The sequence below is a fragment of the Pangasianodon hypophthalmus genome, chromosome 10 (assembly GCF_027358585.1).
Source record: "Pangasianodon hypophthalmus isolate fPanHyp1 chromosome 10, fPanHyp1.pri, whole genome shotgun sequence".
Taxonomy (NCBI): domain Eukaryota; kingdom Metazoa; phylum Chordata; class Actinopteri; order Siluriformes; family Pangasiidae; genus Pangasianodon; species Pangasianodon hypophthalmus.
The window spans coordinates 4,177,727-4,202,418 of record NC_069719.1 but is presented as its reverse complement, the minus strand read 5'-3'; the positions used below and the strand labels follow the sequence as shown (position 1 = coordinate 4,202,418).

The following is a 24,692-nucleotide window of genomic DNA, read 5'->3' as shown; positions in this document are numbered from 1 at the left end:
TGTGGCATGCAGACACATGCTAGCACTCAGTCCTCCCATGAGCTAACTTGCCATTGTGTGTATCTGCGGTGCTGTGTGTCAGTTGAATGCTGATTGGCTGGCAGAGAAGTGTGTTCAGTTGATGAGATTTCTTCCACAGGTTTAACCAAATATTGATAATATTGAATACTATGAATAATATTTTTAATTGTTCGAAATACTTATGAAGGACAATAAAGTACAAATTATGAATTTTTCCTTCATTGCATTCCATTTTCACCTTATATAGCTCGTGTTTCTCAGCCGCTTTTAGAAAGTGTAGTCTGTTAAAAATGTTAAACAAAAGGGCTTGTGACAGAAATGGATAAAAAAAAAAAAAAACGCTTTGTTTAAAGCTCAGTTTAGACATAATCGCTGTAAGTTTCTCAAACTGGTGTCTTTAATAACATTTCTTCTCTATGAAAATAAAACTCTCATACTGAGCAGCTACTATAAATGAGCTAATACTATAATGTATAATAAATAAATGAGTATGACTGAGCATAAATAAATGAACAACAGGAGTGAGTGTTTCCTCTGCGCTGTATGTTTGCTTCACACATGGCGATGTGATCACATTATTGTATAACGGATTTATTTACAGAAAACTCCAATCACGATTTTGTGTTATGTGTGAAAATCAAGTGTGAGGCTTCATAACGGCTGTGCTTCTTTCTAAAGCCTAGTTTCATCCTGCAGGATCGCACACTTTCCTTTTCTTTCCTTTTCTCTTTCTTCTAACGGCCTGCTAATAAAGACACAATATAGGTGATATACAAATCACAGCAGGTCAGTAAAAGTTCTAATCTAAAGCATCATCATGTCATGCTAAATAGAATAGTGGATTTAAACACTGATGAACTTGATGTTGCTTCAATACAAAAGGGGCTTGAAAGAAGTTCCTTATTACCTCAAGCTCATTTTGAAGAATGTTTGTGTTTGTGTGAGTCCATCTTCTGCACAAGCTGAACTATGGAGTACGAAGAAGCACTATGTCTACCCTTTCATTCAATGTTAACGCCATTTTTCACCTGTAAAGATAAATATAAAAATAAATATAAATAAATATGTAAACAAATCATAAATACAAAATCACATATATGTAGTTTAACTCCCACTGCTTCCTGACTTTTCGATTTTGTAGAATTGAATAATGATTTTATTGGGATCTTCTCGGTGTGACAGAATAATCTTAAAAGAATTGCACAGTGTAAGCTTGGCTTAGCTAGCGAGGTTTTAAATAGTTTTTTTTTTTTTGAGACACTTGGACAATTGGCTGTGCTCGTAAAACTGTGTTGTTGCACAACATGATGTTTTCAGGCAGTTGTCAATGAAAGTACTAGCAAGTTTTCTTACAGTAGGGATGTTAAAGCATATTATTGGTAGAAAAGCTCAAATTTGGTCAAAACTAATTTTTTTTTTTTTTGTTATTTTACAGAATTCAGGCACATTTCCCCAATTTCCACATTTTCAGCCAATTTCCACATACATGCTAAGCTTTTGTTTTTCTTCTTCCTGTCTAAGCAGGTCTCTGAATATAAGAGATTTGTTTAAAATTTATACAGCCACACTGGTACCTTCTAGCCATAACCCGTATTGCACAAGACCATAGTTAAGGTGTGTGTGTGTGTGTGTGTGTGTGTGTGTGTGTGTGTGTGTGTGAGAGAGTGTGAGTGGTGGAAGGTGCTGCGCCTTTGTTAATAAGTGTTATAAATAGCTCTTAGCCATCTTTGGGAACCCATTTCAACACCGGTATGAGGAGTAATTGAGCCGCATACTTCCTGTTCTCTCCCAGTGCATTATGTGTCTGTTCTCTCCTGTTCTGATTCGTGTGTGTGTGTATGTGTGTGTCCTGAACCCACGCACAGAACGCTCCAAGCTCAGAAATGTGCCTCGCTCTCCAAATTAGCCCACAATGCCTTTTATTTCAAATGGCAAAACCACACACACACACACACACACACACGCAGCTAAACGATGAAGTTCTGTCAAAGAGGCACAGAGCCGAAGGGAACATTACCGAATAAAAACACTACTGATAAAAGCTAAAGCCTAAAGGGATGTTTTTTTTTTGAGAGTTGGTGCTACAAATCCCTAGCCATTAGAGCTAAGTGAATTATTGATTTGGCTCTAATTATAAGGCAAGTTTCATGTCCAACGGCATCTGCTGCGGTGTTAAAGACTAGGCACATATCCAGAGAAAGATTTTTTATCCCAACTTCCACCTATACTCCAATTTACACTGGATAAACCGCTATGTATTGCATGTAGCATTTCAGAGAAGCTAACAGAGGACACAATGGTGTCACCTCTTTGTTTAGAAGTCTGACTGACCTGTGAATAATCTCACTTTCTTGAACGTTCCTTCAGTAATGGAGGCGTGTGTCACTGCTGAAACATGTTTTTAAGATTTACTACTGTTCAAGCTACACATTTATGCCAGATCCACTAGTTCTGTTTTTCTTTTATTTTTTTCTTCTATTCCTTTTCTTTCCTTCACTTTTTTCTCTGCCTCTCTTAGCACTGGCTTTAATAATCCATAAAAATATATATATTTTTTATATTGCTAAAAAAGTCTCTACTGTCCCCTGAAGAGGTAGGGGTGGTGGGTTCAAAAATTGCTAATATGGCTGACAAACAACAAATGCTTTCCATTAAGACAAAATGAGCCATGTGAGAATGTGTTTAAAAAAAATTGCCAACAATCATAACAGCATGATTAGAAAATTTGGCTGAATGTCATTGGGCTCTGATGAATAACTGAATAACTGAATAACTGTCGCTGAACCTTTACTGCTAACAAACTTATGACTTCATCTAAAAACATTAACCTGGTTAGCAAGAAATGATAGCTAAAAGGTGTTCAGTGGGGTTGAGGTCAGGGCTCTGTGCAGGACACTCGAGTTCTTCCACTCCAACCTTCACACACCATGTCTTCATGGAGCTCGCTTTGTGCACAGGGGCATTGTCATGCTGGAACAGGATTGAACCTCTTAGTTCCAGTGAAGGGAAATTGTAAATGCTACAGCATACAAAGACATTCTACACAATTGTGTGTTTCCAGCTTTGTGGAAAGGTGCACATACGGGTGTGATGGTCAAGTGTCCACTTACATTTGGCTGTATAGTGATTTTAGGTTTAAGACAATGGAGGCCATGTGGTATTTGCATACCCAGGCCTTTAGGGAGACCATAAAATGCTTTAATGCCCACATTTAAAAAGATTTAAAAAGAATTCAAGCAACATTTTATGAGGAAATCTTATTCAAGAAAGGAACAAATGAAGAGATCTTTTTTCCAGGGTCTCTTTTGATTAATAATGATTAATGATTAATCTCATTTGATTAATACTTGTTCTACAAGACTCCAAAGTGTCCAGTCTGATCTGTTTTACTCTTCAATAAAATGGTTTTGCAAACATAAAATGATGTTGCCTGAGAGAGAAAGACACAATGGTTTTCATTTTGTACACTGAGGTGTGTGCAGGCGTTCAAACCATTTACATTTACAGATCATTGCAGATGCTAGATGATGGCTCAGCTGTTTAGACAGCCAGGGGAAGTGTATTCCTCCACCTGGGCCCCGGACAGAGGAAAGTCTTGACGCATGTCTTTCTTGGGTCTAGAGCGATGGTGGGTTAAGTCGAGCTGTGTTAGAGTCTTGAAGAGAGCATGTTGCAGGGCGGACTTTGCTAAGTGCCTTCGGGGAGGTGTTATCTGGTCTGTTTTTGGTTTTGTAGGTAAGCATGAGTGTTTTAAATCTGATGCAGGCAGCTATATGAAGCCAATAGAGGGAAGACAGCAATGGGGTTGTGAGGGAGAACTTTGTGGAGTCTGAAAGCAAGCCGTGCAGCTGCAGTAGCCCTTGAGATGGATCTGAGATGACAAGGGACTCAACAAGCACCTGAGTAGTCTCTGTGGATAAAAGAGGCCTGACTCACCTGATGTTGTAAAGGAGAAACCTGCATGACACAGTCAGGTTAGCCAGGTGAAGACTGAATTGTTGATAGGGGGTTCATGGGCATGGACAGTTGGAGATTTTGCAGTTATGTCTTACCTTCTGCTGCCATGGATGGTCCCACATGGATACCTTAAAGATATACTTTATGCAAAAACACTTTATGCCCAAGCATCATCCTTTCTTCTGTGGATATTGACCTGCTGCTGTAATCATAAAGACTGTCCTGTGCTCATACCAAGACTCCTAAACACATCTGCTCACATCTAAACATCCTTTCAACACATTTAGTACTGTTTCTCTTTACTCTTCCATGCCTGTAAACTGTATACTTCTATGTCCCTATGCTCACCTATGAGTTGTGGGTATTCAATTTTTATTTTTATTTGTATAGCGCTTTTAACAATGGACATTGTCACAAAGCAGCTTTACTGAAGTAAATAGATTCAAATTAATTAGTTAAACCAAAATAAATTGTAAATATGTAAATTTATCCCTAATGAGCAAGCCGGTGGCGAAGGTGGCAAGGAAAAACTCCCTAAGATGATATGAGGAAGAAACTTTGAGAGGAACCAGACTCAGAAGGGATCCCATCCTCATCTGGGTGCTAACGGATAGTGCAATTATAAATAAATCCCTTCTATAGCTGTGTACTGTATGTACAAATAGTGCAACTATGCAATCAGTAAATTCATCACAGTTTTCAGAAGAAGTCCGGTTTGTTCACTGATGGAGTCCTGAGTACAAAGCTGCTTGTGGCAACTGCAGCCCCAAAGCCACCACAGCAATCACAGTACAACTCCCCATATGAGATCTCTAAGCCATCTCCATGATATGAGAGTACCCTGAGACATAAAGTATTGTTGTTGGTTGTGGGTATTGACCAAAAGAATAAGGCTGCTAGCATGGGTGGCTGAAACAAGGTTCCTCCGCAGCATTGCTGGGCTTTGTCTCCATGATAGTTGAGGTGGTTTGGGCATGTTACAAGGATGCCCAAGGATAAGGCATGTCCCATTGGATGGAGACCCTGGGGCAGTCCCAGGACCTACTGGTGAGATCACACGGTTGCCTTGGGAAAGTCTGGGGATCCCCAGAAGCAGCTGGAACCTGTGTCTGGGGATAGAGATCTGGGCTGACCTACTCACCCTGCTGTCACTGTGACCCCCACCAGAAAAAGCAGAAGGAAAATGAATGAATGAAACTGTCTAATATAATGATTTATAATCACACTATCCAATGTCACAAAGAAGATGATGTGTTCCCTTTTGAGTCTGGATCCTCAAGGTTTCTTCCTCATGTCATCTCAGGGAGTTTTTCCTTACTAGTGTCAATTCTTGCTTGTTCATTTGGGATGTAAATCTTCATCTAGATTTCTGTAAAGCTGCTTTCTGACAATGTCTATTGCTACAAGCAGCACACAAATAAAATTGAATTGAATTGATAGGTTGTCAAGAACTACCCCAAGGTTGTGTTCAGTGTCAGGTGGTGTAACCACCATATCTTTGGTTCAGAAACCTCCCCTTGTCTGCAAATGGTCTAAATATCACATGGTATAGAAGATGGATGGGTTGTCTAGGATCATTTAATATTGTCTTTTTAATGAGTTAATCTGTCAGAATTACAATAACAGTGGTGAATGTCCATGCAGCATTAACAGTGGTGAACTTCCATGCAGCATTTTTTTCTTCTTTTTCCCCATGCTTTGAAGTGTTTTTGAGATACAGCCTAGATTATATCATAAATCCAGTCACTGAGACCTTCGTACTTTACTAGTAGACAGATCAATGACTGAGGTGACTGGAAACCTTCAGAGACATTGCTAACTATCTAACCACAGCAAGTTTCAAAAGTTATTGAAAACTGAAATCCTGGAGCAGATGCTAAGTCAGATCAGACCATTTGTACAACAAGTACCATCTCCTTTAAATAGCAAACCTTCTAATTGAGCATACTATGATATTTATGGTAACAGAAATACCCATCCATTCATCAAGGTACTGATTCATTTCTAGTTACACTTTGTTCTTATTATGTGTCATATCTGCTATCGGGCAGCGAGAAGACTCTCCCACTCTTTTGCCATCTTAATCAGCTGCAGTGACGTGCTACTGAGATGTCCAGAAGACTGAACAGATACCCTGTTTCTATTTCTGAAGCACCACTTCGGCTAATTTCACACTCACTGGCATGTGAGTAGAGCTCTCATCAAAGCTGTCACTTTCATTCAGGTTTAGAAAGTAGTATCAACGTCATCACAGATTCATCCATCAGGTCAGGAATGCGTAGTACCATAGCAACGATGGAGAGCTGACCTGATGAGCTGACCTTTGTCTTGATTTGCTCTTTGCTTTAGAGTTTCTCTTGCAGAGCTTATCTGGTGAGGCATGCTTTAGCAGTTTCATCATGTGAGTGTGATTACATAGCTGAGTGGTCCACTTCTGATGAGAATCTGTTGGCTGTGGTGTGCTCGCAGACAAGTGTCCAGACAAGTGTGGTACTTTTCAGTTACCAAGAATCACCTACAGTGCATTTACACAAGAACAAGGCCATTTGGTGACAGGGGTGCTAATATAGAGGGTTGAAAAACTTTTGACTAGCAGTGTAAACAGGTGAGAACATACTGTAAGTGTGATAGCCCTGTTGGCAACAAAGATGCAGGAGGCAGGAAATGAAGAGAGCAGAGTTATTCTTTTTGTTTGGTTTTTTTTTTTGGTTTTTTTCCCACTGGCCGCTTTTTAAGCACAATGCTTTTTGGCACTCAAGCACACATACACACACACAAACACACGCAACAAAACCAAAATGAAAATCAAACTCACCGTCCCACTGCTCGACTAAATTTCAGCTCAGCTTAGGGAAGGGCGGATACGGTTCACTCTATCTCTCTCTGGCGTCTGGCAGCCTACTGAAGGAGAGAGAGAGCACGTAAATAGGCTGCCGTAAACCACACACAGGTGTAAATACTTACACATTAACTTCTCCTTCACCACAACTCCTCCGCCTATTCAGAGCCAGTGATAAACCACACTCCCACTGCCACAATGATTCTAGCTGAAAATTGTATATATACATCTATCTATCTATCTATCTATATATATATATATATATATATATATATATATATATATATATATATATACATACACACACACACACACACACACACACACACATATATATATATATATATATATATATATATATATATATATATATATATATATATATATATATATTTATATATATCTTATTTCACTATTTTCAATTGTTAAAAAATAGTAATTATAGATCATCTTGGTGCGATGTCACTTTGAAGAGAAGGTAGTGGTTCAGTAAACAGCTAATTTGAGTTAAGCTAAATAACATATTTTTCTTTCTTTCTACCTTTCTTCCTTTCTTTTTTCTTTTTTTTTTTTTACACAAAAAAAAAAAAAAGTGTTCAGCCTGAAACCGGATGCATGCATACGCACATAAAATCTTCTGCTCAGAGTTTTTTCCTGCATGTTCCGCTTGTTTCTTGTTGCTAATATGTCCTTGGATATCACGTCCCCTTTCAATCTCTCTTTGTCTCTCTCTCTCTCTCATAATGAGACATCCATTAGCACACTGCCAGGGTGAAGAATCCAGAGTGCTCTCATTGGCTTCAATTAGCACTAACATGTTTAACCGTCAGTCCAGCAAGTGAGGTAGAAAATGTGTGTGTGTGTTTGTGTGTGTTTTAGTTTTAGTCAATTGCATACTGTACAATTAGATAATCAGTCCAATCCACTGCAAATGCTGCTTCACATTTATTTCCCACACAATGCTGCTAAATACATAACTGCTATATAACCGATTAGCTAGCAAGCTTCTCATACTGTCCTTTTGCTAATATTGCACAGTTCACATTTAATTTTGAAAATGAACATGCAACATTTGGTTGGAAATGTACTGTATGTCTTTATCTGTTTTCTCGCCTGCTCTCCCTCTCTCTCTCTCTCTCTCTCTCTCTCTCCTGAGCCGAGAAGGTATGGCAGAAGCGGAGGCGGTGTGCGAATTGTTTTGGGCTGTTTTGAGCAGCACAGTATCCTGACTGTATTACGTGTCATGGTGGTGTTTGTCAGCCTGCACTGACACACCGCTCTGTGTTGACGTAGCCCTCTGGAACAGAATCAGAAAAAAAAAGCCATCGCATATTTTCTGTCATTTCTTCCCAAAGGCAGGCGTCCTTGACCTCTACTGCTTTCTAAGATGCCTGTGAATATGGAAATATGGAAAAATGATAGATTAAATGTGAGAGCCTTTGGTAATGTGGATGTATGTGGAGGTTTATTTGTTAAGGTTTATGTGTGGTGATGGAATGTCTAAGTAGATATATATATATATATATAACTGTGTGAATGTGTACACTGTGTGGTTTTGCATTTTAGTATTCATTCGGTCATGTTAAGACCTTGAGACCAAACAGCTTTGGGCTATTGATGGATAATCTGCTAGCATTTATCAAGCTTCATTGATCAAGCTAGATAGGAACTAATTTATTTGTAAATCATTCACAGGAGCGGTGTGATATTATGAAAATCCAGTTAGTTTCATATCCTATGTTCGCTTCTGAGCTTGTATAAATGTCTGTATAAAGAGACTCACTAATGTGACCTGGCATGAGTTACTGTAGTTATATACTGCATATACAGAATCCACTATCATTTTTAAAACACTTATTTATTTCAAATACACACATCAATGAAATGGACAACGTTGTGAAACTCTGCTTCTTATTAATGACTTAATAACTTAAGACAAGTCTAACTATTCAAATAAATAATAAATAAAAGGAGGGAAAAGTGATTGTGAGTCTATGGTAACTGATGCACTGCAATGGCCGAGCTGCATTACTGGAAGATTTAGCACATGCCATGCTTAGGAGGTGCTCTTTTACTGTTTAGTCATCCTTTTGTCATTTTCAGCTCTCTGTGAGCTTTGCCTTTTATGGAGTTGTGTGTTATGATGCTTAAGTCTCTCTCTCTCTCTCTCTCTCTCTCTCTCTCTCTCACTCACTCACTCTCTCTCTCTCAGATGGAAGACCTGATAGCCCGGATGCAGGATGAGAAGAATGGCATCCCAATCCGCACAGTGAAGAGTTTTCTTTCCAAAATTCCCAGTGTGTTCTCTGGTAAGGCACTTGGATAACCATAGATGGTGGGCTACACAAAAGACACTACAAATCTCTCGTTTTCGTAACACACAGGCAGACAAGTGGACAATAGTGATCTAGCTAACTAGCCTACCTAATCTTAATACTAATATTAAGTGGCAGCAGGACAGCATATAAAATAATGCAGATACAAGTCAGGTATCTTCACAAGGTAGGTAATGTTCACATCAAGCATCAGCATGGGGAAATCTCAGTGACTTTGATCATGGGATGGTTGTGAGTGCCAGATGGGCTGGTTTGAGTATTTCAGAAACTGTTGATCTCCTGGGAATTTCAAATCCCTGTAGAGTTTATGCAAAATGGTGAGAAAAACAGAAAACCATCCAGTAAGCGTCAGTTCTGCGGGTGGAAAAACTTTATAATATAACCACTCTTTACAGCCGTGGTGAGCAGAAAAACATCTCAGAACGCACAACACTTTAAACATCGAAGAGAATGAACTACCACAGCAGAAGACCACATCAGGTTCCTCTCCTGTCAGCCAAGAACAAGAGTCTGAGGCTACAGTGAGCACAGACTCGCCCAAACTGGACAGTTGAAGATTGGAAAAAGACCAGCTGATGTTTTTTCCCCTCTTCATCTTAGTTTGGATGAGCTGTTAGCACTGGAAAATTGCTGTGATGTAAGAAAATAAAACACTTTGAATGGGCTGTTACAGGAAAATAATCAACTACGAGGTTGTGACAGTAACAGCGTTTCCTTTCGGGTCAAATCATACCACCACATGGTTGATTTTTTTCCTATAACAGCATGCCCTTGTGTTTTATTCCTTATACATGGTACTTTCTTTCTTACAGATTAACTAAAATATGTGAGTAAAAAAAAAAGAAAACCAAATGAAAGCAACAAAATATAGCATATAGAAATGAAAATATAACATACTATTGAGAAAAGTATGTTAGTTAATAGTTGCCCCTGCTTGAGTTCTGTAATTGGGTTGTACAGCTAAAATAACAAGCAGGTTACAGAGGAATAATCCGTGTTCTCATATTACTCGAACCTGTAGCTGAGTGCTTAAGTGTGGAAAACAGAAAGCAGCTAATGAGATTCAACTCATTTAATGAGCGATTGGAGATAAAGCGATGGAGAGAGAAATGGAAAGATGGAGAGAGTCATTGAAAGATGAAGAGCAGTTGAGAGAGAGAGAGAGAGATAGAGAGAGAGAGAGTTGTGGATGGGAAAAGAAAGTGATAGAGAAAATGAGAGAGAGAAAAAGAGAGAGAGTGAGAGATACAGAGATGGCTAGAGAGAGAGAGAGAGAGAGATTTCTGAGAATTCCTAGAAAGAAGAGCAAGAAGGCAGCCCCCTATCCATCAGTACACCCATTTAGTTTCATTCTAATCTCTCTCTCTCTCTCTCTCTCTCTCTCTCTCTCAGGTTTAATGAGAGATCTGGCCCTACCACATCCTAATGGTTGGGTCCAGATTAGATTTGTAAATGGAGGATTTGATTGGACGGGGAGAGCCGAGGCCCGTATCTATCTAAGATGACTGAGCAGGAGTGCTGAGCATCCAAATGTCTTTTCTAATCTCATTCGCTCCATATGAAAGACGAGTCCTCAACCTCACGCTCAGCAATGCCAGCACTCTGTCATAACAGTATCGTAGCAAGAGATAAAAACCAGGAGGCTGCTCCAATATGTGAATCATAAGAAACCAGGAAGTAGAGCACAACAGAACAGAGGGTCAGCTTCTGTCCTAAATCTAGCGCTTAATATAGTGTTTCTTATTACAATCTCAAAATACAGTATAAATACAAAATTAAACAAGAGCACTGACATAAACATGCATCTATTTATAATGTAAATGTAAAGAAAATCTTTTCATTAGGTCCTCATAATTTTGAGAAACTTAAAAAGATTTTTTTAAATCTTAAAATGGTGGAAATGGTCTTACATAATTTTGAAAAACTTTAAAAATATAATTATTTTATCACTGAATGGTGGCAACTTTCACATAATTTGGATAAATTAAAAAATCTATATAATCATAAAATGGTGGAAATAGGCTTATGTAATTTTGAGAAAATTTAAGGCAAAAAAAAAGACTTTTTCTTAAAATTGTGGAAATCATCTTACATAAATTTTGAAGAAATTTGAATGAAATACTTTTTGCCTTAAAATGGTGGAAATCATCTTAGATAATTTTGCGAAACCTTAATAAATTAATAACAGTTTGCCTTAAAATGGTGGAAATGGACAAACGTTAATAAAATAATTATTTTAGCTTAAAATTATGGAAATGGTCTTGGGTAATTTTGAGAAACTAAGTTAATTTTATTTTATCTTAAAATGGTGGAAATGGTCATATTTTTGAGGAACTTTTAATAAATACATTTTAATTTGTCTTAGAATGGTGGAAATAGCCTTATATAATTTCGAGAAACTTTAATGAAATAATTTGTTGTGTAATTTGTGGAAATGATTTTTTTTGCTGTTCTCTAAATCACTTTCAGAATTAGTAAATAACGTATATTTCAAAAATACAAATATTTGCTTCGTCTCTGCCCTGTATTTTGCACTTTTAGGTAGAAACACCACAAATTACATATTTATTGATGCAGAAATGCAAACAGACAGCACATTATTTTGCTCATATGAACGATTCGATCCTCACGAGACCCTGTTAGTAAAGCAGACTGTGTGTGTGTGTGTGTGTGTGTGTGTGTGTGTGCAGGTGTTATAATGTTTGCACTTGCTTGTACACACAGATTTTTAATAAATCAGAGACTGTAACTTTCTTTAAATCCTTATCATTTATTTATCCCTCATTGAACAACGTCTGATGATATAACGGTCTGTTATAGACGCGAGGCAGGTTGAGCTCTCAGGCCGGAATGGGGATTTCTGGGTAATCGAAATAACTTTACTTTATAAAGGTACATTAGCTTCATATCTTGCTGATGGGAAGAAGATGCTCGTTCAGCTGTTAGTTCAGTAAAAGAGGACTTTTCAAGGTCACATCCACTTTCAAACCGCAGGACGTTCGGTGCACGGAACAAACGGCTCTGTCAGGGATTAAGGGATCAAGATGGATAGACAGAACGTCTCTGCTGCAGGAGTCCGAAAGAAGAACAGGAAGGATGGCATTTCAGGACACTTCAATCCAGCATTCTCTCTCTCTCTCTCTCTCTATCTCTCTAGTGATTTTGATTATACTTGCAGTTTATCTCACTAATAAATATACAATCTATACATACATTCTTTATCATATATATATATATATATATATTATGTATATATCAGTTGTTGTTTTTGTTCTTCTTCTTTTCTTCTTCTTTTTCTACTTCCCTCCCCTCCTTTTTTCTCCTCTTCCCCTTCCTTGTTTTTCTACTTCTTCTACTTCTTATTTTCTTTTTCTTCTCATCTCCTCCTACTTCTTTTCCTGTTTCTTTCTTTTTCTCCTTCTTTTTTCCTTCTCCCCTTGCACCTTTTCCTGTGTTCTCCTCCTCCTTCCTTTTTTTCTCCTCCTCCTCCTCTTCCTTCTTCTTCTTCTTCTTCTTCTTCTTTCCCAGTTTCTCAACCTCCTTCTCCTCATTCTTTCTCTGTTTTCTTTCTTTTTTCTTTTTCTTCTTCACTTATTCCTACTTCTTTTCTTATTCTTCTTTTCCTGTTCCTCCTTCTCCTCCTCCTGCTCCTTCTTCTCCTCCTCCTTTTTCCTTTCCTTCTTCTTCTTCTTCATCATCTTCTACTTCTTCTTTTTCCCCTCCTCCTCCACCTACTCCTCCATGTTCTCCTCCTCCTCCTCCTCCTCCTCCTCCTTCTTCTTCTTCTTCTTCTGCTCCTTCTTCTCCTCCTCATTTGAATGATTTGTTCCACTCCTGTGTCTTCAGGTTCAGACATTGTGCAGTGGCTGGTGAAGAACTTGAGCATTGAGGATCCGGGTGAGTGCTGACTGGAACACAGTGTTGTGTTAGTTCAGGGTAACTGATGTTCACTTCCTCTGATGAGCCAAAATTCTTTACCACTGAAATGCTCCTACAGAGTTCATCAAGTTTCCATCAAGTTTCCATCAAGTTCCCACTTTGGCCATTTAGTCTGTTAAACTTACCTTACACTCTAACAGTGACTGACTGCATGATGACAGATCATAAGCATCAGCATCAGCATCAGGACCACCCTAAAAACAACACTGAAAAGATAGAGATCTTATGGAATTCTGATTTTTTTGTCAAATATTAGTTAATGTTTTCCATATATTTCACTTATATGACACTCACTACAGTATGTGAGAATTTTTACACCAAAATATTGCCAACAACCATAAAAAAGTATAAAGTTGAAAAATTCTATCTGTGTCTTGCACCTTATTAAGTGTCAAAGCTTTACAGCTCAATATCGTAAAATTATAGAATTGCCAGAACTTTATTACCATAATTCCATGTTCTCGAGATATTATTTGAGTAGTTGGTCATTCTCAGGATGCAGCAGTGACACATAGTTTTAAAAGTTAACTTGGGCTTGAAAAATCCTACTTAGTCAAAAAAAAAAAAAAAAAAAAAAAAAAAAAGAAAGAAAATATTCACATAGTAGAAAACAGGACACAAAAAATAAAGCTTCAGAAAGCTGAAGGCCATTAATTTATAATCACAACCAGTGTGTCTGGCAGAAATGCTGAAATATTAACTGGTTAATCATTTATTAATGAACACCACACTCTCAATCGATAACTCTCTCTGGTGTGTGTGGAGGGTTTAAAGGTCAGAGCAACAAAAATCTACTACTGTGTGTGTGTGTGTGTGTGTGTGTGTGTAAAATTGTGAGTTGGAAAATTTTCAATAACATTAAATTCATATAGTGGTCAAGTGTCAGGAAACCTGTTTACACTGTAGGTTTAGATCATTAATAAGAGATAGTTAATAAGACTTACAGAGCATCAAAGCTACTAGTCCTACTGTTAGCTGTGTAGTGTAGTGGACAGAGGGATGGGTGGATTCGTTTATGAATGGATAGATAGATTAATGAATGGATGTATGATGAATATCTTTAAGGATGATGGATGGATGGATGGATGAATAGATAGATCATTAAATCAATGGATGGAAGTAATGCCTGTAAGGATTTAAGAATGCATTGAGGGATGAATGGGGGGATGGATGGAGAGATGGATGGATGGATGAATGGGTGGATTGGCTGAAGGATTGAATGATTGATGGATAAATGGAAAATTGAGTATATAGTTGGATGGATGGATGGATGGATGCATGCATTGATTTGAAGGATGGATGATAGATAAATGTATAAATAAATAATAATAAATAATAAATAATTTATAAAAAAAAATATTCTGCTAAATAAATCGATGTCTAGATGGATGGGTTGAGGGATGGATGGATGGATGGATGAGTGCAGTGACTGATGGGTGGATTGCTTGAAGGGTTGAATGATTGATGGATAAATTGATGGATGACTATACAGTTGAATGGATGCATTGATTGAAGGATGGATGATGGATAAATTAATAAATAATAAATATTAGATAAAATTTTAATCTGCTAAATAAATCAATCGCTAGATGGATGGATTGATTGACTGATGACTGAATGGATGAACATATTAATGAATATCTGAATGCATGGATGAATGGCTGAATAGTTGAATATATGTATGGGTGATGTATAGATGGATGGATGGAATGATTTAAAATTGAATTAATAGATGAATATTTGGATGGATAGATGAACGGATGGATGGATTGGATGAATATCTGGATGGATGGATGGATGGATGATAGATGGATGGATTGAATGAATATACAGATGGATGTCTGCCTGGAAGGACTGACGGATTGAATGATGAATGAATAGATGAATATCTGGATGGATGATGGATGGATGGATGGATGGATGGATGGATTGATTGAATGATGTATTAATAGATGAATATCTGGATGGATGGCTGGATGGATGAATAGATGAATATATCGATGAATTGAATAGATGAATATATGGATGGGTGGATGGGTAGCTGGATGGATGGATGGATGGATGAATATCTGGATGAATGGATGGATGAATGGATGGGTGATTGAATGGATAGAGGGATGGGTTGAATGACTATATGGATGGATTGAATAGATGAATATATGGATGGATGGATGGATGGGTGGATGGATGGATGAATATCTGGATGAATGGATGGATGAATGGATGGGTGATTGAATGGATAGAGGGATGGGTTGAATGACTATATGGATGGATTGAATAGATGAATATCTGGATGGATGGGTGGATGGATGGATGAATATCTGGATGAATGGATATATGGATGGATGGATGAATGGATGGATGGATGATGACATGCTGTCAGTAAGTGAGCAGACTGATGAACTGATTTACGGATGGTGCTTTGTGCAGTGGAGGCTCTGCACCTGGGCACTCTGATGGCAGCACACGGTTATTTCTTCCCCATCTCAGACCACGTGCTTACGCTGAAAGACGACGGAACCTTCTACAGATTCCAGGTGTGTGACTCTGAGCGTACGGTTAAAAGTCTTTTCCAAAAATAACCGAAATCAGAAAAAGAAACACTAGACCAAGCTGATGCACTCATCCAATTACACTGCATTCGTTCTACTACATTACACACTTGTAGTGGAGCACTGAACTACTGCAGTCACTATCAGTGTGGCTTAAATCCATGTGTGTGTTACTCCATCAGTGAAATGTACAGCGACACAACATTTAATAAACGACAGCCAGTGGTGTGTGAATGGTTAAAAAGGGGGGAGGGGCAGGGGCAGGGGGAGGGGCAGGGGCAGTTACTGGGCTTTAGAGATAGAGAGAACCAATTACCAAAGAGCAAAGGTTAATGAGAACAGGATGATTTATTTATCACAAATCTTCACATCATGACAGAGAGGCAGAACCAGATAAATACGAATTCATATTTTTAATTGAAGACAAATTAAATACATTTATATAGAATATTATTCAGCAGAAATACTTATAAATAGCAGTTGTATTAACATTTTACATTAGTCCTATATTGTAGGCAGAGACTTCTGGGTAATGTTGTTTCTAACACTCCGCTGGCCGTGTCTCTTCTCAGACGCCGTATTTCTGGCCTTCGAACTGCTGGGAGCCAGAGAACACAGACTACGGTGAGTGTAACTAACACCGGGCTATATCACTAACTTATTATTCTTTTAGTAAAGTTGTGTGTCCATGTTTGTGTAAGCCAAACCGAACTAAAAGTTTCCGGATTCTGGATTTCCGGAGTTTTAGGAAACACTGATTATCTTCGTACTTGCGTGCGCATGTTGATCATGTTTGTCGTATCGTGCAAAGTGTGTTCCTGACACAGCTCAGTTGCATTAAGTGACACCTACAAAACTCCATAAAAGGTCATGTGCACAGGAATCTGGGTAAAAACAGAAGTGGAAGTTAATTTTATGGCAATGAATATACTTAATAATATTTAATATTAAGAATAATAAGCCATTTATACTGCACCATTTCTTTTGTTATAACTGGTTAGTTTTATTTGTCTTAATTTATGGGTATTACATTAGTCCTATATTGTAGACAGAGGCTTCTGGGTAATGTTGTTTCTAACACTACACTGGCCATGTCTCTCTTCTCAGACGCTGTATTTCTGGCCTTCGAACTTCGAAATAAAGAAAAAAAAATCTTTATTTTTTTATATTCTTTAATTAATGCCAGTAATATAAAATTTCACAAAATGTTCTGGATGGTGCTCGTAGTCCCTGACCTCGTGAACTAGCATGAGGATGTGTTTTTGATAGAGGCTCCAAAGCTCTTCAGTAAGTCGCTCTGGATGAGGGCGTCTGCTAAACGCTGTAAACATGATAAAATAAGCAGTTTAACCTCGACAGTATATTCCAGACATAAACGTGCAGTAATCCATGCAGAGTATATGAATTGAAGTAGGATACGAACATTTTTCCAAATTTACAGGGTTTTGACGAATACTAAATTTCTTGTGTAAACACTCGTACGAGCATTTTACGAATAAATCCGTCGATTTCCAGCTTGATAAACAAGGCCTGGCGTGTGAAAGTGAAAGGAGTGAAAGTGAATAGATTGATACACAATGCCTCGCTCATCATTGTGTTTATTGGAACCTAGGGGTTCACCGGGATGACAAAGTTGACGGGATCTTTTTCCAACCGATTTTCACAGAGAACGAATAATTTTAAACCACTGGTGAATTCATGAATCTGATTGGTCAGAAGGTGTTGATTAATTTTCTCTAACAGCAGCTCTGATGATTGAATCATTCTTTAATAATTGTTGCCAGGTTATTGTGGAGTAAGAGGAATAAAACACTTCAGGACATGCTGTTATAGGAAAATAATCAACTTTGGGGTGGCAACAGTAACTCTGCTTCATATCAGGACTCATTACATCACCCCATTGTTCATTATTTTCCTATAACAGCATGCCCCTAAGTGTTTTATTACTTACTTATACTGTGTAACTGTTTTATTATTACCATGTCAAACTCCTAATTGGAGCTAAGCTGTATATCTAAAGTGTGTGTGTGTGTGTGTGTGTGTGTGAGAGAGAGAGAGAGAGAGAGAGAGAGAGCGCCAGGAGACTTCACCTTTTTTTCTATGCTAATACAAGATTAATCAAATCTCTCCAGATGGTCACAGATCAGCTGGATATGGAAGTGTGTATGCATGCGTGTATGTGTGTGTGGTTGCACCATCTGTGTGTCCTTGGCTCACAGGACTCACAAACTCAGGTCACTGTAAATTTACACACCCCGCTTGGAGACAAGTGTGCGTTGTGAGATGTGCGACGCTTGCGAGGAAATGTGTGAAGAGCCTGAACCTGAATGCTACTGCAACAATCTCTTGTCAGTTATCAGAACCAATCAAGTGTGTAAAACAGCAGTGGCACCTCTGAGTGCGAGGGTGTGTTTACTGTAAATCTCACCTCTCTGTATCTCATCCTGCAGCTGTGTACCTCTGCAAACGAACGATGCAAAACAAAGCTCGTCTGGAGCTGGCCGACTACGAGGCAGTAAGAAATTTCCATATTCATATTGACATTTTCTGAATGAATGAAGCTCAGTGTTTATGTAGCCATTAGCAGTGCACCCAGGCAAAAAGTTCTGGCCAAAATTACAACCAACACAAACAGCGCTGAAAAATAAGTTCTATCTTTTTTGTTTTTGTTTTTTTTTAAATAAAATCTCCCGCATGAACCCTACTTTCGCACATAAAAAAATATAATAAAGAAAAAAACTAGAAAATAACGACTCGTTAATCCAGCATCGTATACAGAAGTTTGGTAAAACATCTGCTGTAAAATATTCACGGCTGTGTGTAGTATTAATACATTTGACGTATGCATTAAGCCACAATAATTACATAATCAACTTATCTCGGTTGTTTGAGCATTATAAAAATAGCCTTCTAAAATATAGGCAGTGGACACAACGTTCATTATCCTTCTATCCTTCTATCCAATCTGCCCTTCTGTTTGACCTTTGCCCTCTCTCTCTCTGTGATGCAGGAGAGTTTAGCGCGGCTCCAGCGTGCCTTTGCCAGGAAATGGGAGTTCATCTTTATGCAAGCAGAAGCACAAGCTAAGTGGGTGTCCTTTTAACCTAACTGGGGTCAAAGGTCAGACTTGTTGCATGATATACAGAAAGTGGCACTTGCAGTCAGTCAGGATCAAAAAAATCAGTGTTTGCTACAATTATTTTATCAGCTATGGAACATATTCTATCATTTTTTCACTAATATAAGCCCAAGAAGAGTCCAACTGTGTGTTTAGAGCTTCCATGTGCTACTAATATCTTATTTTGTATAAATTTGTTATTATAATAATAAATACAAATGATAATCAATTATTATAAAGCAAGTTACTGTATATGTAGTTTAATATTTAAGGATTGATGATTAATTCATGATTGATTAATGAATAGTTAATAATTAATTAATTAAATATTAATATAATGTATTAATTTCCAGGCATCAGGTTAAAACCCTTTCATCAATTAATGGTGATTTTATCTTTAATTTATTACTTTTTTGTCATCAACCCCAGTCCGTGTGGGACATTCCTCCGGTTTCCTCCCATCTCCCAAAACACTCCAGTAGATGGATTATCTAAGATATATTTCCACTGTCCTGCACATTTTCCGGTTTCCTCAGCTCGCAACATCTTAAAAATGAGCTGAGGAACTCTTTATAATCTCTTTCAGATCAGGAGTGTTGGATGTTTATAAGACAATGGAAACACAATTTTCAAATACGTGTTTTAAAATTGATTATTTAAAGCATTTACTAATATTAAATACTTTTGTTTTAATATTTTATACTAATTTGATATTTATATACTAATTGAAGCCATCTTTAATTAGTAAACTATGTAGTACTTGCTTATAAAAAAGTTTACAAAAAAAATGAAACTTTTTACAGACACATACAAATAAAGTGTGTATGTGTGTAGTTAGCATTAGTTTTTGATGAAAATGAAAACACTTTGTAAGACCTTGCCTCTGAAAAGAGAGAAATGAGAAATAAGTGTTGTTTTGACAAGGTAATGATATTATTCACCATTCAACTTACCTCAGAAGTGAAGTCAGAACTCAGAATTACATCATTTTTGACCTCCGTGCATTCAAGCTAAGAAGTGGGAGAAAAACCCACGGACGCCTCTATTTTCGGCTTTTGAACATCAGCAGCGAGCTAGCCAGCTACCTGTGATGAGTGATGTATATCTTCCTCCTCGAAACAGTGAACTGTACAGTCAGTGTTATAGATTGAACAAGTGAATACGTCTGTATGTTGACTGATCTAAAACAGATACTTGTGTATATACAGTAAAACTCATTTCAAATTAAAGAAGTGCTGCTGTGTTTACTGTTGATTCTGTGAGCGGCCATGTTGATTTGACGTCACTCACTGAACTCTAGAGCTTCCGATGAGGAATTCTGAGTAAAGAGGGAGCGTTTTCTTTGTTTTTTCCTAGTCGGAGGTCAAGTTATGAGTTTTAGTCGGACGCAATTAATTGTTGTCCTTCCTGTCCAGAGTCGACAAGAAGAGGGACAAAATCGAGAGGAAAATTCTTGACAGTCAGGAGAGAGCATTCTGGGATGTGCACAGACCGGTGGTAAGGGGACAACTCTGTGTGTGTGTGTCTACGTGTTTATGTGTGTGTGTGTGTGTGTGTGTGTGTGTGTGTGTGTTTGTGTGTATCTGTGTTAATGGGTGAGTGTGTAGTGTAGTGTGCAAAGAGAAAGAAAAAAATGTTTGGGAAATTTCATATAAATTCAGAAGTACAGTATATTAGAGTTCTCAAAATGAGATTAGACTAAGATAAGATTAGACTTTATTTATGCCAGTGGGAAATTTCTTAAAATATTTCTTAAAATATGAACAATTGTTGCATTAATGTTAGATGTTCATTTTTTAAATAATAATGTGTACGTGTGTTTGTAAGTTTAAACATCATTCTTTTAAAACACTTAATATAATATAATATAATATAATATAATATAATATAATATAATATAATATAATATAATATAATATAAATCATCCATGTCAAATATTAATTGTGATAGCTATTATTTGCAGTGACTTGTCAATAAAAGAAGTTGTGAAGAGAGCAAATGTTGAACTCAAAGTCCCAGAATGCAGTGGAGCTCATACAACACAGTTGTTCTGAGTTACGGCAGAGACTTGGCTTGGCTAGTTAGCGATCTAAGAGATGACGGGTGTGACGACGGGTGTGACGACGGGTGTGACGGTGGTGTTAGTATGAAAACTGAAGCTTTGGAAGCTGATGTGTTTGAGCAGCGTGTACAGATGAGGAGATGAGAGAGCTGGACAGACTAAAGGACTAAAGCGCTGCTGCATCACTGTCTTTAGCTAGAGATGAAGCGAGGGCTAAATCACACTGCATCACTATCAACGGATATTCGAATGGCATTGTGGGTAATGTAGAAAACATTAACCAAAGTGAAAATGGGACAACATGCCAATTAAATACAATTAAGCGAAATTCATTACAAGATCACACATTAAATATAACGTGGATTCACCTTGGTCAAGGAGTGAGAGGAGTGAGAGGAGTGAGAGGAGTGAAGAGTGATTTCCCTGCTCTCTTCTGCACACAGGCTGCTGAGGGATGGGATTTGGCATCTAATGATTTTCTCTGCACAACACACAATGAGGTGTAATTTCCCCTCAGAATGTGCTGATCAGAGCAGAACCAGATGGCAGGAGAGGAAAAGCTCCTCGTTGAGCTGAAATTGCACATTTGCAGCAATTTGAAAGCTGCATGGCTGCTGGCTCGCCACCTCTCCATCTTACACAACATTAAAGCTCTCTTCATTTCATTCATCTTCATGTTTAGTCAAAAAATGATATGACAGGACTTAGGATTGTTGACCTTGAGCTTGACCTTGACCTTGACCTTGACATTGAAATGAAGTTCTGCTTCTGAATCCATGTAATGATTTAAGCTCTGTCTCTAATTCATGTCTCATCAATGTGCTTATTAGAAATGCTAATGCACTGTAGACTGACTAACTTAATCCAATCTGTAGCATCTGTGAGCTCATGTATGTGGAAGAGGGCAGATAGCGCTTTCCTCTGAGTCTGTTACACTGCCATGTGAGGCAGCATGAGCAGCAGTTTGAAAAGATGTAGCTGGTTGGTTTCACATGTCTCGGAGGAAGCATGTGTTAGCCTGCACGCTCCCTGATTGGTAGCTGTCGTGTGATAGGTAGAGCAGGCTGGTGGGTGGGACTTGTCTAAGACCTTAATTGGGGAGAAAATGGGGAGAAAAAAGATAATGAATGTAGAACCTAAAAAAAAATAAATGCTAAAACACATACAATCCATTCTAACAAAATGGTGGTTATTTATGGTGGTTATGTATAACACTAATGGTGGTTATTTTTGAGTGTCCTAGAGGTTATTCTTGGCAGCCAAAGGATTTATTAAGCTTAACACATTAAGATAATCGTAATCAATAATATTTAATATCTATAATGAAAATAGGTATTTAAAAAAATCAAAATATATAAAATAGAAAATTAAAATATATAAAATATATAAAATATTTCACTATTTACATTTTCTTTAAATGATTTTAACTCCTAATTTCTTATTTTCAGTATTGATATTAAATATTAATATTAAAGATGGTTAATTACAGTTATCTTAATGTGTACCCTTTTACACATTAGCATTATTTTTGTCAGCCGAGTGTGTTGCTTTCTCCCTAATTAGCAAGCAGGCGATAATCTTGTTAATGAATAGGCCACAACAGCTCAGGGTCATGATGTTGTCTTCTGTCGTGTCTTTCTTAACCAGTATTTAAGCCTGCTGTATCAAAATTTTATTAAAATTAATTCTAATAACAACTCACTTATCAAACGCCAGTGTTTGGGATACACCAAGTCATGATATTCTGCTTTCTGATATTCTCAAGTCTGATTTATTCATTTTTAGCAAGGACAATTTATGCTAATCACAATCATAGCTGATAGACTGGACTGACTGCTATTAGGTTTCTTTGTCCTGTTTTGTTGAGTCTGTTTTTCTTACATGTTGGCTCAGTGTCCTTTTATGGGAAAACAGCTATTTGTGCTTCAGTGGCTCTTCATCATTAGCGATTTCAGGCTAACTTCACTAATCTTGGCTAATCTTTTAATCCAGGCTACCGCTGAAAGAGCTGTGTTTGCTGTCCACATTTGTCCAATGTGTGTTTAACATCCCAGATTTGAGAACAGTTTTCTTTCTTTTCCGTCTTCAGGGTTAAAGATCAGCCTGCATTGTTTCAGTCAAAATTATTTAGGATTGTTGGTGTGAATACTGTGATTTATCCAAACACACACACACACACACACACACAGAGCTCAATAGGAGTATGTAAGGTTCAACAAGATGATCACAGTAACACATTTAATAATTGGTTTGAGGGTTCATTTGCATAAAGTAGCATTTTGTGATGTCGCTAGATAACCAACAATGAATTATGCAACTTACAACTTAAAATGTGCGTGTGTGTGTGTGTGTGTGTGTATGTGTGTATTGTTTTAGCCAGGGTGTGTCAACACGACAGAAGTGGACATCAAAAAGTCCTCCAGAATGAAGAATCCTCACAAAACAAGAAAGGTACCAGAGCATATCACGAGTCATTCCAACACTAAGAACAGGCGATACGGCTGATTTGATACGATATCGAGACTAGCATCCTGATACCGATACTTCTGATACTGAAAAGTCTTCTTGTGGATATTAAAAGAGAGAATTTGCAGTTTCTACAGTGACAGTTTGCACATTTTTGCAAACCACACCACCATGTGCTATACATGGATATTAACAATTATGTGGAAATAAATTATTTGAGATAATTACAGAAATTACAGAAAATTCACATGTGATATTTTTACGTTGTTTTACACATTTTCTACATGTAGCGCATGTCATTTTATTTCTCTCCTGATTTTTTTTTTTACACAATTATTTTCACAATTTTTTTTCACATGATTAAATTATTTTCACATGCAAATTTTTCATAACATATTTAGCCATGTTCATTTTTCACATGTAATCTATGTTTTTATTTCTCACGTGATTTTTTTCACATGTTAATTTTTCAAATGAAGTAATGCATGTGGTTTTATTTTTCACATCTGTTTTTTTTTTCAAATGATTAAAATATTTTTATTATTTATTTTACATGTAGTTTATTTATTTATTTAAATGATTAAAATATTTTTATTATTTATTTTACATGTAGTTTATTTATTTATTTATTTATTTAAATAATTAAAATATTTTTTTATTTTATTTTTTTACATGTAGTTTATTTATTTATTTATTTAAATGATTAAAATATTTTTTTTATTTATTTATTTTTTACATGTAGTTTTATTTATTTATTTATTTAAATTATTAAAATAGTTTTATTTATTTATTTATTTATTTATTTTACATGTAGTTCATGTGGTTTTATTTTTTACACATGATTTTTCATCACATGTAGTGAACATGGTTCCTTTGTTTTTCACATGCACTTAGGTCAGGTGCTTTTATTTTTTTCCACATCAGATGACATATTCCCATGATTTCAATTATTTACGTGAATTCAGGGCATGACATGGTGACATTCACCCTCATGTGCTCACATTTCACTCAAATAATCACATGGAAAATCATGTGATCGGGTGAAATGTAAGTGATCTGTAATGATTCTCTTTTTGTCCTGCTTAATTACAGAAATAAGCCATATATCTCTCTCTTTCTCTCTTTCCTACACTCTCTGTAAAGAGACCTCCTATCCTGCATATCAATATTACATTCTATGGATTTTTGGATTAAAAAAATCCACGCATAGTATCAATTTTAGAAGGAAGCATCAGGATTAGAAGTATTGATACTTCAGTATGGATTCTCCCTTCCCTACCAAACACATCATGCATATTCATCAAGATAATTAGCATATCAGAAACCACTCCATCAGCCACTAATGAGATTACGTTACTGGTAAACTCGCTATTCAATCAAAGTACACAATTAATGTGATTG

At 37.1% G+C, this 24,692-nt stretch overlaps 1 protein-coding gene across 1 annotated transcript in view; it reads left to right on the top strand.

Moving 5' to 3' along the window:
- rgs7a (regulator of G protein signaling 7a) overlaps positions 1-24,692 on the top strand; it is a 56,608-nt gene that overhangs the window by 20,354 nt on the left and 11,562 nt on the right. The window contains exons 3-10 of the mRNA XM_026944099.3: positions 9,030-9,126; positions 13,000-13,050; positions 15,523-15,629; positions 16,217-16,268; positions 18,095-18,159; positions 18,655-18,731; positions 20,178-20,259; positions 23,202-23,276. Coding sequence (XP_026799900.1) covers positions 9,030-9,126; positions 13,000-13,050; positions 15,523-15,629; positions 16,217-16,268; positions 18,095-18,159; positions 18,655-18,731; positions 20,178-20,259; positions 23,202-23,276 — 606 coding nt within the window. The remainder of the gene's footprint in view (positions 1-9,029; positions 9,127-12,999; positions 13,051-15,522; positions 15,630-16,216; positions 16,269-18,094; positions 18,160-18,654; positions 18,732-20,177; positions 20,260-23,201; positions 23,277-24,692) is intronic.